The 14,196-nt window shown below is 48.2% G+C and overlaps 6 protein-coding genes across 6 annotated transcripts in view; 1 reads left to right on the top strand and 5 right to left on the bottom strand.

Moving 5' to 3' along the window:
* Window positions 1-1,233, top strand: part of COCSADRAFT_185953 (uncharacterized protein) — a 5,018-nt gene extending 3,785 nt beyond the window's left edge. Inside the window, exon 4 of the mRNA XM_007707888.1 lies at window positions 16-1,233. Within this exon, the coding sequence (XP_007706078.1) occupies window positions 16-1,012 (997 nt within the window). The 3' untranslated portion in view covers window positions 1,013-1,233. The remainder of the gene's footprint in view (window positions 1-15) is intronic.
* A 1,289-nt stretch (window positions 1,234-2,522) lies between these two features.
* Window positions 2,523-3,418, bottom strand: COCSADRAFT_176782 (uncharacterized protein; the record flags this gene model as incomplete). The annotated part of the gene is made up of 3 exons (XM_007707887.1): window positions 2,523-3,017; window positions 3,069-3,248; window positions 3,305-3,418. 3 exons carry the CDS (start codon window positions 3,416-3,418, stop codon window positions 2,523-2,525), a joined length of 789 nt encoding a protein of 262 aa, XP_007706077.1.
* Window positions 3,419-3,866: 448 nt separating this feature from the next.
* COCSADRAFT_44804 (uncharacterized protein) lies at window positions 3,867-4,166 on the bottom strand (the record flags this gene model as incomplete). The annotated part of the gene is made up of 1 exon (XM_007707879.1): window positions 3,867-4,166. A coding segment is annotated over one exon (300 nt), but the record flags the coding sequence as incomplete, so codon positions are not given.
* A 988-nt stretch (window positions 4,167-5,154) lies between these two features.
* COCSADRAFT_281281 (uncharacterized protein) lies at window positions 5,155-5,841 on the bottom strand. The gene is made up of 3 exons (XM_007707886.1): window positions 5,555-5,841; window positions 5,451-5,500; window positions 5,155-5,397 (listed from the first exon to the last, which is right to left on the bottom strand). The coding sequence occupies exons 1-3, from the start codon at window positions 5,777-5,779 to the stop codon at window positions 5,373-5,375; spliced, it is 300 nt and encodes a 99-aa protein (XP_007706076.1). The 5' UTR covers window positions 5,780-5,841; the 3' UTR covers window positions 5,155-5,372.
* A 2,485-nt stretch (window positions 5,842-8,326) lies between these two features.
* COCSADRAFT_155044 (uncharacterized protein) lies at window positions 8,327-11,231 on the bottom strand (the record flags this gene model as incomplete). Its single annotated transcript, XM_007707885.1, has 2 exons — window positions 8,715-11,231; window positions 8,327-8,477 (listed from the first exon to the last, which is right to left on the bottom strand). Exons 1-2 carry the CDS (start codon window positions 11,186-11,188, stop codon window positions 8,327-8,329), a joined length of 2,625 nt encoding a protein of 874 aa, XP_007706075.1. The 5' UTR covers window positions 11,189-11,231.
* A 656-nt stretch (window positions 11,232-11,887) lies between these two features.
* COCSADRAFT_351291 (uncharacterized protein) lies at window positions 11,888-12,520 on the bottom strand. The gene has a single exon (XM_007707884.1). It carries the CDS (start codon window positions 12,494-12,496, stop codon window positions 11,969-11,971), a length of 528 nt encoding a protein of 175 aa, XP_007706074.1. The 5' UTR covers window positions 12,497-12,520; the 3' UTR covers window positions 11,888-11,968.
* Window positions 12,521-14,196: the final 1,676 nt, after the last annotated feature.

The raw sequence follows: 14,196 nt of genomic DNA, 5'->3' as shown, positions 1-14,196 counted from the left end.
CTGGGATGCGAATAGCGGTGAGCGCCCGTCGACACTCAAGGGGCATAGCGATTGGGTTAACTTAGTCGCCTTCTCGCACGACTCGACGCGGCTCGCATCTGCTTCAAGCGACAACACTGCTAAGATCTGGGATATAAGCAGTGGCGAATGTCTTTCAACGCTGCAGGGGCATAGTGATTGGGTCAGGTCAGTCGCCTTCTCACACGACTCGGCGCGGCTCGCATCTACGTCAGGCGATAACACGGTCAAGATCTGGGATGCGAATAGTGGCGAGTGCCTATCAACACTTAAGGGGCATAGTAGTGCAGTCTCGTCAGTCGCCTTCTCGCACGACTCGATGCGGCTCGCATCTACGTCAGGCGATAACACGGTCAAGCTCTGGGATGTGAGTAGTGGCGAGTGCCTATCGACGCTAGAAGGACATAGTAGTTGGGTTAACTCAGTCGCCTTCTCCTACGACTCAGCGCGGCTCGCATCTGGATCAAGCGATAACACAGTCAAGATCTGGGATACGACCAATGGCGAGTGCCTGTCAACGCTGCAGGGGCATAGCAATTGGGTCAGGTCAGTCGCCTTCTCACACGACTCAACGCGGCTCGCATCCGGGTCAAGCGACAACACCGTTAAGATCTGGGATGCGAGCAGTGGTGAGTGTCTCCAGACACTTAGTATTGGCAGGCGACTCTACTGCATCTCATTTGACATCTTTGGCTCATCCCTTCACACGGATATTGGCACTATCGAGATTAATGTTCCCCCACGTGTTGCAAGTCCATTGCCTTTCCATTCAGAACTCCAGAGACCTCAATATCAAGGCTTAGCTTTAAGCGCAGATGGCGTATGGATAACATATAATTCAGAGAATCTATTGTGGCTCCCCTCTGAGTATCGACCGGCATGCTCCGCAGTGTCAGGAGAGACGATTGTAGTTGGTGTTGGAACCGGAAGAGTGTGGATATGTAATGTCCAGCTTAACATATTCTCACGCTCCAAATTTGGAGTGCTTATGTAGGGATGATCTACTTACCTGTGTTTTCTATAATTTCTAGTGCATAGAGAGGGTTGAGGGTTAATATAGATATATAGCTTTCCAATTTGCTAGAGCGAAGCTTCGAGCACTTAATCGTAGTGAATATTCACCACTTAAGCCCTGGTAAAGTAGATCAACGCCTCAATCGCACTAGCAAGAGGGGACGGCCGACCCGCACTAGCCACATGGTTGCCATAAACGTCGGCACTGGATGGCATTGTGAAGAGATAGAAGGGTGATTATTGATGACATGACGGCACGCAGACGTGGATAGCGTAGTACCTTGCCAAGCTTAGCTACTACTAGACCTCTGCTCTACTCTTACCAGCGCTCATGAGCATCAACAATCTAAACTCTTCATCACCCTTAGAGATCAAAGTGAAGCACCTTTCTACGGTTCTAATGATTGCAGTGCTTATGCAAAAAGCTGTTCAATGTATGGCCGTACGACAGCTATATCCCCAAAATATGCATACTCTTCCCACCACGTCGTACTTCTTGAGCACAACGCAACCGATACATGCACGCATGATATAGAATACAAAGATCTGATTCTAGGCTTTAGCAAGTGGAGTGAGTGTTACTGGAAGAACGCCGTTAGTGCAAGCAGGTACAAAGGCGGAAGGGTCCGCATATCTTAGGAATACAGCTATCGCACGGTCATACAACGAACAGCTCGTTGCATGAGCACTGTAATCATTAGGGCCGTGGAAAGGTGCTTCAGTTTGATCTCTGAGGGTGATGAGGAGCTCAGATCGTCAATGCTCATGAGCGCGGGGTCAGGTAGAGCAGAGACTTGATGGTAGCTATGCTTGGTAAGATACTACGCTATCTCAGGCTGCATGCCGTCCTGTCATGGATAATGACCTTTATATCTCTTCGCAATGCCATCTAGTGCGGACGTCCATGGCAACCCTGCGGCAGGTACGGGTCGGCCGTCCTCCCTACAAGTGGTGGCGATATCTAGTGGCAGACCATTTGGTTTGCCGTTAAATACCTACCTCTCTGTGGCAGTGGGAATGCATCCATTTTCGGTGGTCTTTGGCCGCCGCTTTTGGAGGCATTTCCACCTCGCTTAGCCCTCTGTCACATTCTTTTCCTCGCCGTAGTGTCCCTTGTCATTCTGGCTGGAGAGCTAAGGTGATATATTTATAGTCTTATTTTAAACTCTATCCGTCCTACCTATTATACAACGATAGGTAGCAGGCTGCGTCAGAAAAACTTTGAAAATCGAAAAAGTTTGTTAGCGAAAGCAAATTGACACCCTCCAGACATAAATGGAATACAGAAAATTGCGTGTGCATAGGTGTAGGTTCACCAGAATGCTTGATAAAACGCTTGCCTTACTGGGGTGTCGGGGAGGCAGATCAATAAATCCTAGAAGCAGGGGGTGAGAAGGCTGAAAAGCTAAGATTGGTTCTAGGGGGGTCTAGGCGATCTGGACAGTAGGGTGTGGGTAGCCGAAACGTGCCTATAGCGGAATACCAAGCTCTCATAACACATTTGCAGACCCGAGTCGTAGCCAGTTGTCTATATATTTCTTTTCTGGAACCCATATAGATCCGACCATACCTGCAGCATTGGCACTTGCTCCTTTCCAAATCCCTTTTCTCCGAGGAATCACGATGATCCAATCCCCCCAAAGAACAACGTTGTGGGGGCATACATCACCTTCAACCAAGCCAAGAACCTTTCGGGTCTGATCCAAAAACTTGGCGTATACGTCCAACAAATCTAACGTTGACGCTCTTTTGAAGCCTTGATTAAAGCAGTGCGCAAAATATTGAAAAGGAGTCCTTTTCGACTTTGCTTCGCTGGGACTTATCAAAGCATCGAACGCGTGTGGTGGCCCTCGAAGTGCCTGCAAGTGCTTATGCATGCGACTACATCCACCAGCCTCGCTGCAGTTGTAGATAACATACATATTAGGCGATTGTCTCAACACCTCTAGCGTAGCCGTGAAGTCGTTGCTATCGAGAGGCTGATGCTGCCTTTAATAGGAGTCCAGAGTCAAAATTAGAAGCTGAGGTCTATCAACACAGAACAAGTTTAAGGCCAAATTGTGCGTGCCATTCAGCTGTGTAATGATGATCCGTTCGTTCGGGAGGATCATGTCGCTGCCTGGACCCCATCTGCGACTTTTATCGAAAGCGGGGCTAAGCGCTGCGCCTACAGTGTGAGGCTTCGTCAAGAGGGCAGGGCAAATTCTAAACTGTACCTGAGATGTCTTGTGATCAGCATAGTCTACATCCTCGCCAGGTGTTGAACTCTTACTGGGTAGCCTTCATCCTCGCAGTCGATGGTCTTGTAGGGTCCGCACACAACCACTCCGTCAGCCACCAACGCGTCGAGCGTGGAGGTAATGTCTGCTTCCAATAAGTCGCCCATGCCGCTAGAGCTTAATCACTTTGTGGTTCGCGAGTATTGTGAAGAGGGTTTAATAAGCGGGCGTACTTTTGGAGAAGATTGAGTCAGATTACTCCGCTTGCAGAGATGTGCGCGCGTATTTATCTCCTTTGGGTGCTTCGAAACGCGAGACACAACCCCCGCCTGGTCCTTCTGGTCCTTCGGATCCAACCTAAGACTCTGCATGGTGCTTGTAAAGCCCCTCTGATATAAACGTTGTTGTGTTGAGATATCGCGTGTTGAAATCGGGGTACGCTTTTTGGTGGGGTGGCCGGAAAGTATATGGCCGAGATTACGTTACTTGTCTAGTAAAGCGAAGAAGAACCTTTATCCTGCTAGTAGCGCTTGAAAGGCTACAGAGCGTAGCTAAATTACGATCACTATTGCTAGAGTAGCAACCTTCTTAGGTGCGAAGATGCGCTAACACCATGTCAGGTTTGTACGGCATTATGCCTGTACGGCGCCAACCTGAGCAGATTGTAGACTTTGTAAACGTTAAGCACCGGATCTCCTCTATTGTAGCCATAAAGTCGGCCTTTTTGATGTCGCGCGAGCCTGTACGAGAGGCGTACTCAAGCGTCTTGCCGTGATACCACTTGAGCGGTTGAAACCAACCCACATCTAGAGGCTGGAGGAGGTGGGTTGTATGAGGTGGGAGGGCAAAGAGCTGTATCTTGTTGTCTTCAGCAAGCTGACAAAACTGCTTTGTGTAGTGAGACTTATGCCTATCTATTAGCAATAAGCGCCAAGCTCCATGGCGACTACGGCTTGTCACCTTGTTAAAGTGTTGAATCCAGGCGTACGCAAGTTTGTCGTTACTATAACCACTATCAGACACGCCTACAAGATACCCATCAGGTAGATCCACGATTCAATGCTCCATCACAGTAGCAGCTTTGACGATGATAAGAGGTGGAATAACCTCGCCTGTGGCCCGGATATACTCAACAAGGGTAATAAGCTCGCGATTGTTGGCGTTGTGGATAAAGACCGTACGTCCATTTTTGGTGTATAAGTACTGCTCTTTTGCAACACCAATGCGGCAGCCTGTCTTATCCATATTGTAGATATCTTCAGGCAAGATACCGCGCTCGTCGATAAGGTCTTTAAGCCTAGTATACCAGTCAAGGAGCGCTGCCGGCTTCTGGGCAAGCTTACGCTGTACCTTAATTGACTTTGCCTTTACACGTCTATATTTTGGGTACCTTGCGAGCCATCGTCGTGCCCAAAGCTTGCCAACCTTAGGCGCAACTTCATATAGTCCTGTATACGCATCCTTAAGGAGCGAGTTTGCCTGCTGTTCAACTAGTCCATGATGAATACCAAAGCCAATATTGTCAATAGCATCAAGATACCGCTCAAGAGCGAAATCTTGAGACTCGTTAAGCCGGTATAAAGCAGGTGACTTAGCGCGATCACAGCGATTCAGAAGTCCAAGATAGGCGCGTCGCAGGCGCTGATATGGCAAGTTGTGGGTAGTTGCATAGCTTTTGATGTTAGGTTGATGGAGTAGGCGTAACGCTTCGGCGTGCTTTTGCAACACCACCACCTCTTCTTTATATACAGACTTTCTCTTATTAACCTTAGGCATGGTAAAAACGATATGCATAGTCAAGTTCATTTAATTATGCGTTCCTGTGGTAGATGTATGTGCTAGAAGCTACGTGTTATCATTGAGGTGATCATCATCGTTGAGGTGATAGGCCCGTGCGAAGCACGGGCAATTTCATTTAAATTCTGCTACAGCAGCCGTTGGGCCCCAGTATACGCATAGATTTTGCAGTTGCTGAAAGTCAAGGTACCCCTCGTTTGTCTCGGCACACAGGGTGTCTCGCCACGTAGGGACGGACCTTGGTACTTCAGAAATTTTTTAACTAATTTATCTAATTTTCTGCCCTTCTGTCATATGTTTTAAGCTAATAGACTCTTTGGTATTTTAGCTGTAGAAGCAGCAGCAAGCTCTACACAGAATCGAATTAAGAACCTTCTGGCAATCAACATCTGGTATACTTACTGCCAAAGATTACCACAGCAGGAGCCGCGCTTATAACGACAGTGTTTGCACTATTTGCACGGTTAAACGAATTCTTAGTCCTATTAAATACTTTAAGGACTTACGCGGTCATTGCAAAGGTCATCACCTCCAAAACCATGACAGGAGTTGGCACCACAATCATCTGAGGTTTCCGCTAAGAAAGTACCATCTGGTCCTACAACCGCGCCAGAGATACCCTCTGGCATGTTTGATACTTTATTTTCAGAGGCTGTTGTCTCGGCTGGAGCGGCCCAGGTACTTGTAGCTAGGAATGTGGCGATCGTAAATGCAACAGTGGAGAACTTCATATTGGAGGTTGAGCGTATGATTAAAAGAGGCTTGAAGTGTAAATCTAGGAGGGTAGAGAGACTAGAGGAGTGGTCCAGGAGGGCTCTACTTATATGTGGGCGTACTAGTTACATACTGCGACTATTACTATTATTATTATTACGTAGAATTTAGATCATACCTCGCATTCAATGCGGAGCTAGACTGGATTGTAAGTGCTAATACAGAGCGAGGCAGGGTATTAGACTAGTGACGCATAAGACAATATGTTGCGGTGGCTATAAGAATCGGGACCACGAAAGATGGGTCTTCTAGGATAGCCTATCACAAACCTATTGCGTACCATCGTGATGCCTCATTGCGTAACCTGTGACTGTTAGGGTGTTGCTAAAACAAGCTTTAGGATCTTCATTAGGTTCAGCAGCTCACATTAGCCTCCATCAACACCACAGCTGCGGCGATCAACGAAATTATCTCTTAGCAGCTGAAAATTTGTGTATCCTATCAGAGAAGGTAGGTGCGACGCAAAATTAGAGATGATTAGGAAGACTACATGTTGTGGATAGCTGCATAACAAATTACGGAGCTGGAGCGCATGACGCATAAACATGTGAACACTCCTAATTACTACTGTGTCGTTCCAGCCCGATCTGATCTCACGATATAAGCATGCAGGCTATCTTGCTCTACAGACATGTGAGGGAAAGTGCCCTCGCGCTCTTCGATATTCTTCTAGATCAATCGCATACGTATAGGTGCGGCCACAGAAACACTTAAGAAGATCAGCTAAGCGAAGGGCCATTTGGACGATTAGTTCAATAGCAGGTGTATCATTTACAATCAGGCACAAAAGGTAGTGGATGGCTAGGAGAGGAATGGGAAAACTCTATAGATAATTGTCGGCGTTTTGCTTACTCCGCCAGCTGGTTTGTTGTGTTAGGAACGCCAAACACCAACCCCGCTCCAGCATGTGTGCACGAGACCAACAAGCTACCGCAAAATGTTCCGTCTGGGAGATGCTGCGCTAGTGTTTCTCTTCAATACCACCTAGCGCGCCCCACCCTAGCAGGTCGTTTGTTAAGAGGTGTTACCAGAGTTTATCACGAGTAGCATCTCCGAAAGTGCCCCCATCCTAAGTAATCGCAGCGCCACAATCATTAGCTTTCGCACAGACTTGCCCCACACGCGCTAGCGACCGCGCTAAATAGCCACCCCAAGTTGTGTTAGTAATCGTAGTTAATCGACTTTTAAGAATAGGCAGCAAGCGACCGCGCGCTTAAGTGGTGGCTGGATGAAGCCTCTTAAGCTTTGCGCCACAGTTTAAGCTGTTTTAGTATAGCGCAGGTGTATATTGCAGGCCGCTAATTGTTCAAAACCTGCTTTGTCAGCACGCGAAGTCCTTTCGCGAAAAGCGAACGAGAGTTACAGCAGGCCAGAATAACTCGGAGCACTTCTAGACAAAGGCTGCACGCGATGCAAAATAGAGATTGTATTCTTTAGTTAGCTTAGTATCCTAGGGAAGCCCTAAATAATTAATCGATAGTGTTTCTTGCGATGGAGCAGGGGTGTCTAAGTAACGTAGCTTCAATGATGAAGACAAAACACTAGAGAACGCAATACAGGAGCATGTAATTTTGCTGTTTAGAGCTTTTAATAGGTAGAGGTAGGTTTAAATAGTATATAGAGATTTTCTTAACTGTATAAAAATGTGCGGCTTGGACGTAATGTACTTAAGCAATATTGGTGGTTCGTTGCGGAGGGATGTTCGACCCACAGGGACAGACGTTAATGTCAATCCTCGCGAGCTGGGAACACCCGGTGTGACGGGACGCTTTTTCTTCCGGGCGTTCGGGCTATCTTCAGTGTACTTATAAACAGGTGTGCGCGATGCGACCCTGTTACATATATAAGTGCTGCTCTTTTAACATATCAGCCTCCGACGCGCATAAAACTCGTGTTGACTGTGCTGTCGCTCTTCTCGTTTATGCCGTTAATTAACCCTTTTATAAGAACCCCCCTGTTCGTTCGCGATAATATACAGCCGCGACGAGCTCGGCGGGCTGAAGAGTAAGCTAAGAAGGCAGTAATTAAGACTGCAGCTATGAAAGATTACTTCAAGGTAGGAACTATGCAGTCTGGCAGTTTCTCCGCATAGATAGCAGGATCGTTAGAATGTGGCTGACCAGCCGTGCGTCTCAAGCGATATTGGCCATGCAGTAGCGTGTTAAGATATCTGCGACCCTTACTGCGAGCCGTAGCTGAGGACTATGACTCTAAGAGTGATGTTCTGGGTAGCTCTTATTCCAGGCCCTACGGACAGGCGTTTGCCTAGTCGCGCACGTGAGTTACAAAAAGCTAGTTAACTAGTTAACTACCCTTCTAGTTTATGTCAACAAACCCTCTCGACAAGTACCAATTGAGACAGATGATGCGTATTTAGTAAATAGATTACATTAATAAACCCCTAAAAGGCTATATTAGATTAATAAGCTTAAACGCACGTAACTTCACGACCTAGTAACATATATAGTAAACGTGTTAGTTATAAGTCGTTGAATTTATTCTACTTACCAACCGCTCAGCGCCTCGAGTGACGACCGCGTATCAGGGTGTTGTATTCCAAGAATGCGCTGGCGCGACTGGAAGCATCTTTCCATCATCGAAAGAGCCTCCTCTCGACGATCTTGTGAATGCAGCGTATAAGCAAGATTGTGCATGCTATTTAGCGTAGAAGGATGCTCGTCACCAAGCACTCTCTTCCTCATCTGCATCACTTGCACAAACAGCTCTTCGGCCTCAGCCCAGTGCCCTTGGTTCCAGTACGTCGACGCCAGGTTGGCCATGCTGGTCAGCGTGTCTGGATGCTCGTCGCCAAGCACTCTCTTCCTCGTCTGCATTACTTGCACAAACAGCTCTTCGGCCTTGCCCCAGTGCCCTTGGTCCTTATACGTCGACGCCAGGTTGGCCATGCTGGTCAGCGTGTCTGGATGCTCGTCGCCAAGCACTCTCTTGCTCGTCTGCATCACTTGCACATCTAGCTCTTCGGCCCTGCCCCAGTGCCCTTGGTCCCTATACGTCGACGCCAGGTTGGCCATGCTGGTCAGCGTGTCTGGATGCTCGTCACCAAGCACTCTCTTGCTCGTCTGCATCACTTGCACAAACAGCTCTTCGGCCTTGCCCCAGTGCCCTTGGTCCTTATACGTCGACGCCAGGTTGGCCATGCTGGTCAGCGTGTCTGGATGCTCGTCACCAAGCACTCTCTTCCTCGTCTGCATCACTTGCACATCTAGCTCTTCGGCCCTGCCCCAGTGCCCTTGGTTCCAGTACGTCGACGCCAGGTTGGCCATGCTGGTCAGCGTGTCTGGATGCTCGTCACCAAGCACTCTCTTGCTCGTCTGCATCACTTGCACAAACAGCTCTTCAGCTTCCTTGTACCTCCCATCATCGTATAGACTCATGGCACATTTCCATACAAGATCTAGCCTTTTCTTGTCGTTATCGTCTGTCTGACTATACGAAAGAGTATATAGGGCATGCGGAAGTAAGCGCCTCCACTTGCTTCTATTACTATGATCACCGTTCGGAAACACCTGGACTAACTGTGTAATAACGCGTTGAGTCCAATGTTGGAGCTGTCCCTGAGCTTGTAGTCTAGCACGTAGAGCATCATGCACCAGCCTATGGACATCTAGTGCTGATTCGGCCGGGCGCCTAGTGATAAGCGCATACTTGTCCAGCACCTTAATGGAATCTTCCCGGGCCTGCAGCGACGATGTCTCAAGAAGGTCGAGCGCAATGTCTTTTCGATCCACGCATGCAGCAAGGAAAAGATAGTCTGCAGCGATCGCGTTTCTATGGCGAACTTGGCTGATAGATAGAGATAATGTAGCAGCAATAGGGCTTCCTAGACCGCAGTTCTGCGGCCTGTGCTCGAGCAAGTCGTTGTTGTACTCGTGAACTATGCTTTTGTGCTTGTCGAGTTGTGTTGCGTACTCCTGCACAGTCATCTCACTAGCACTCATACACGCGGCTGCATGCACGATTGCTATAGGCAGGTACAAAAGCTCTCTAAGCAAGAGGTCCGACTGTTGTTGCTCTATAGGTGAGAGTGGCCTTGACAAACTGTTTTGCAGTATTCTTAACGCCGTATCTGCCGTCATCTCATGTAACGCTATAACATTTTGTGGAGCAAGCGTCTTAGCTATTTTGGTGCTTATTGTTGTGAAGATCACAGAACATCGTGTGGACTGTGGCAGGTAGTCAGCTAAGCCTGTCGCATCTACCGTTGACGAGCTGCTAGATAGTAGAGCGATGTCATCTACATTGTCGAACACCAGCAAACACTGCCGCTCCCTCAGCTCTGCCACACAGTGCTTTATGACCTGCTTCATATCTGCCAGATCACTATTATTCCATCCAGGGATACTAAGCTTCTGCGCAACGCTTGCATACGACTGGTAGAGGCTGTCCTTGTGGCTCGCATCCATCCAGAACACCGCGCAATCTACATCGTGCTGCCTTGCTCGGTGTGCAACCTCGAGCGCAAGCTGTGACTTGCCCGTTCCGCCAGGCCCAACGATCGCTAGGGTGGTAGTGCTTTGCTTATTGCTGAAGAGCTTCGCCTCTAGCTCCGCAAGCTGCAGTTCACGGCCCACAAAAGACTTGTTACGCGAGAACGGAATGATAGACGGTGCGCTGCTAACTCCCTGTATTTCAGCCTGCAGTCTTTCTAATGCGCTCTCCTGTCCTTCGCCATACGTTACAGGCATAGAGACGCTAAGAAGTCCAAGTAGGCAGTATACTATATCCTCTTTCTCAGTCGTTACGCGATTTTCAGCCCATCGCATGCGCTCAGATGTGCTGAATTGGTTAAGGGGATAGTTGCGCAGTGCTGTAAGCGGAATGCTAGTGATAGTGTGGAGTAGTTGATCGAGCGACGTTTTGTCGCCTATGCGCAGTCCTTCGCGCGAAAAGAACTCCACTGATAATGGCGCAATTAGCTCTTGCAGTGTCCACCCGCGGGTGAACCATGCGCTTGCACGGAACGACGCCTCCCAGTCGCTGCGCTGTACCAGCTTTGTTGCAGTCGACACCGACACATCTGACAGAAAGACGTAGCATCGCGTCGCATTCTTATACCACTGGAACATGGAGTTGATGGCACTTGAGCGCTCGTTGTTGTTCCATCTGTCGATGCAGCATGTGTCGATCCAGAAGTACTGCAGCTCGTCCTGTGCCGCCTGCCCGGCGCAAAACATAAGCTTCTTATAGCCTTCCTCTTTCTCCTTATACGTCTTGCTTGTTATGTCTTCGATGAGGATCTCTGAGTCGCTCCATCTGTGCGATAGGATGGCGTAGGGTGGAATGCGTTTGCCGCGAAAATCTGTCAGGACGAGCCTGCTCAACGCGTCAAAGTGAAGGAGTCGCATGGAGTGTGTGGCCTTATTTTAGTTAAGGAAAGAGGAGAGTGAGTAGTTTTGCTGAGTTGGGTGTATAATAATAAGACTATAACGAGGCAGAACAAGCTTAAACTGGGCTCCCATGAAGGCAGCCTTGGGAGGCAGTGTATCTAGCTAGGCTGAGGGGGCTGAATACGTGGATCACTCAGGGCCATTCCGCCTCACAGTCTGCACTTGGACAGTGTTTGCCTTATCGATATATCTTAGAAAACGTGCACGCATAAGTAAAGCGTAAGCAGGCAGAGTAAGCAGGCAGAGTAAGCAGGCAGAGTAAGCAGGCAGAGTGTACAAGCAAAAGTTGTCATCGTAGCTCGCCGCAAGCTTCCGGCACGACCTAAGTCGTGACAATGCAGAACCGATACCGTATCGCATGCGCTTTAGACATAATATAACATGCTTTAGGGGAGAAGTTAAATACGCTGCTAAAGAGCAGTGCTAGATTGAGCTTGCTACTCCCTAGCAGTAAACGCGTATACACGACTAGGGAAGTGCTGCCAGAAACAAGAGCTGCCTGGGGCACAATAACTACTTAAAGCCGCAGTGCTTAGCCACAGCGCGCAGCAAGGGTTGTACCAAGGAGCTCGTATTTAGTGAAGAATCAGGTCCGTGCGCCCCCTTCCAAAATTTGATGCCGCGCCCACCCAAAATATCGAAATATCAACACCAACGCGATGGAAAAAATTGCTGAAATTCGTGAGGCTATTTGATTGTATGTAAAACTATATACTGGCCGATTTTTTTGTGTTGCGACTACCCGTGGAAGTCGTTTTTTCCTTCATGAGCGATAATCCGCCGCACCACCTCTATCACGCCCATCACCCACCTATTAATCATCTCAATAGGTAGATTTTTCCACTCTATCTCCCACTGGCTCTTAAACTCTTCGGCTGTACAGCTAGGAGTGAACTGCAGCGTTACGTGTCGCCGTATCCAAGGCCAGTCATGCTCTGATGCGTTTATATCTGGAGAGTGGCCAGGCCACACCATTTTTTCAATGCCTTGTACGTTGAGATAGTCGTTGGCGATACGGGATTTGTGTGGAGGAGCTCCATCTTCGAGTAATATACACTGTATACCACGATCTTTAAGTGAATTGATCCATGGGGCAATCTTTTTGAGTGCGCCTTCGCGGTGGCGATACCCATCAGCACCACCCTTTGAGCATATCCCACGGTGATAATTATGTTTCTTAATATGCTGAAGCCTTCTTGTATTATTCTGGAGGTTGATATCGAGTTCGCCGAGCTCTTGGAGGGCTGCGCGAGCCTGGCGTTGCATAAGATTTGAAGATGTTCGGGTGAGTATATTCTCCGCCGCCAGCGCCGCCTCCGTCACCTCTTTCTCTTCTTTTGTTTCTCGAAAGTAGACGTGGCAAGAACCTTTATAGTCATATCTAAAGGCTCTAAAGAACTAGAGGCAGCAGTTGTGGCGGTTGCGATTATAGCGGACGTCGTTATTGTAGATCTTATCGTCGCGAGCCTAAGTTCTAATTATTCTGCACTCTTCTCCTACTCTTACTAGTGTCTTATTAGTAAAAACAACCTTACGAAAGTTAAATCTAAGCCTATCACTAACCTTATACTAATCTAGATTGTGGGCAAGGACCTATTAAAGACGTTGGCGGCGCTGGGTGGATGTTAGCGGAGGCTTCTACCTTGGCTTTCTTCTCTTATATCCCGCCTCGTACATTACATTTTTTAAAGGTTTTAACACTAATCTAGGATATAATAGAGTTGAAGTTATTATGTGCAATTGCCTGCTAACTCTCCTGCTCGCGGTAATCGCGGTCTTAGGTAGTGATACGGATAATCTTGTCTTTCTATTTACACGTTAAGATCTCCGCCTTCCACGCCTAATATTATTTAGATATAGAGTAGGATCCTATAAATTAAAGCCTTCTGCCTCTGCTCTATCCTTTACCCGACTCAGTAACTTCGATATAGTGCCCTAGGGGCGGTAGAGGGCGCGCGCGAGGGCGTGTTGTGAGGCATTTCTAAAGAGAACCGCACCGGCGATAAATGCACGCGTTATTGGTGGTATTTCAGTGCGGGAAGTTTTTATAACTTTCTTCTTAGGTGTCTGCTTATACTGGAAAGGTTTACGGCGTTTCATACCCATTTTAGACGTGGTAGTGGTGATATAATTAATTGAAAACTATCTGTGCTGTGTGCGCTGCAGCATTTGGTGGGGAGCGCACGGGCCTGATTCCTCACTAAATACGAGCTCCTTCGTAGACATCTCAGCACGCTACTGTAGCTGAAAGCTCGCTTAAGATGCACGGCCAGGCAGCTGCGTTGTGACGATTCTGCCGTCCGCGCGGAGTGAGTGAGTGAGTGAGTTGTATTTAACGTCTATATATAAAGCCTCCCTTGGGGCATGTAGACGGGCTATGCCTATGGCTTGCCGTACTATGCCTAGGATGCCTATTCTTATTTACATGATTGTAGTGGTCTAGTAGTGGTCGTTCCGCCTGTTGATCGCCACTGAAATGATTGTGCAGTAGGTGTGTATCCGCCTTTAGTTGTCGTAGCTGATGCTTACTAAGGAGTGTGTAGTATAGAGGACATAGGAAAGAGAAGAGAAGGAGAGAGAAGAGAGAGAAGAGAAAGAGAGAAGAGAAAGAAAGAAAATAGGAAGACAGGAAAAGTCTTACAAGTGTAGGCTCTAGTGAGGCCTATATATTGTGTTATAGAAACCTGTGATTTCTAGGAAGGCGGCAAAGTCCTCTGGCTCTTCCCAGAGCGTCTGGAGGTACTTGATTGCTTCGCTAGGTGTCCTAGGCGGTGCTGGTGGCCGTCTTGGCCAGCGCTGGAAGACGTTCGCTGTTGTGGTTTTCCGGCATAGTGCGATGTGCAAGGGGGTCTTTGGGCGCTCCGCAGGAGCACTTCAGAGTCGCGTTGTCATGGTGGAACTTCCCGGTGGTACCATGCAAAGTCTCCGTGGCTAGTTCGGATTGCCAGCAGTCTCGCTAGGGTTGG

Source organism: Bipolaris sorokiniana (genome assembly GCF_000338995.1).
Source record: "Bipolaris sorokiniana ND90Pr unplaced genomic scaffold COCSAscaffold_24, whole genome shotgun sequence".
Taxonomy (NCBI): domain Eukaryota; kingdom Fungi; phylum Ascomycota; class Dothideomycetes; order Pleosporales; family Pleosporaceae; genus Bipolaris; species Bipolaris sorokiniana.
Note: the sequence above shows the minus strand (reverse complement) of the source record. Positions and strands in the feature narration are given on the sequence as shown.

Excerpts from the sequence above, each read along its gene's own strand:
- COCSADRAFT_281281 (XM_007707886.1), bottom strand. The coding sequence starts at position 5,779 with ATGAAGTTCTCCACTGTTGCATTTACGATCGCCACATTCCTAGCTACA. Across the intron at positions 5,501-5,554 it reads ATGACCTTTGCAATGACCGC|TGCAAACACTGTCGTTATAA; the intron begins GTAAGTCCTTAA and ends CCGTGCAAATAG. Across the intron at positions 5,398-5,450 it reads TGCTGTGGTAATCTTTGGCA|AGCTTGCTGCTGCTTCTACA; the intron begins GTAAGTATACCA and ends GATTCTGTGTAG.
- COCSADRAFT_351291 (XM_007707884.1), bottom strand. The coding sequence starts at position 12,496 with ATGCAACGCCAGGCTCGCGCAGCCCTCCAAGAGCTCGGCGAACTCGAT.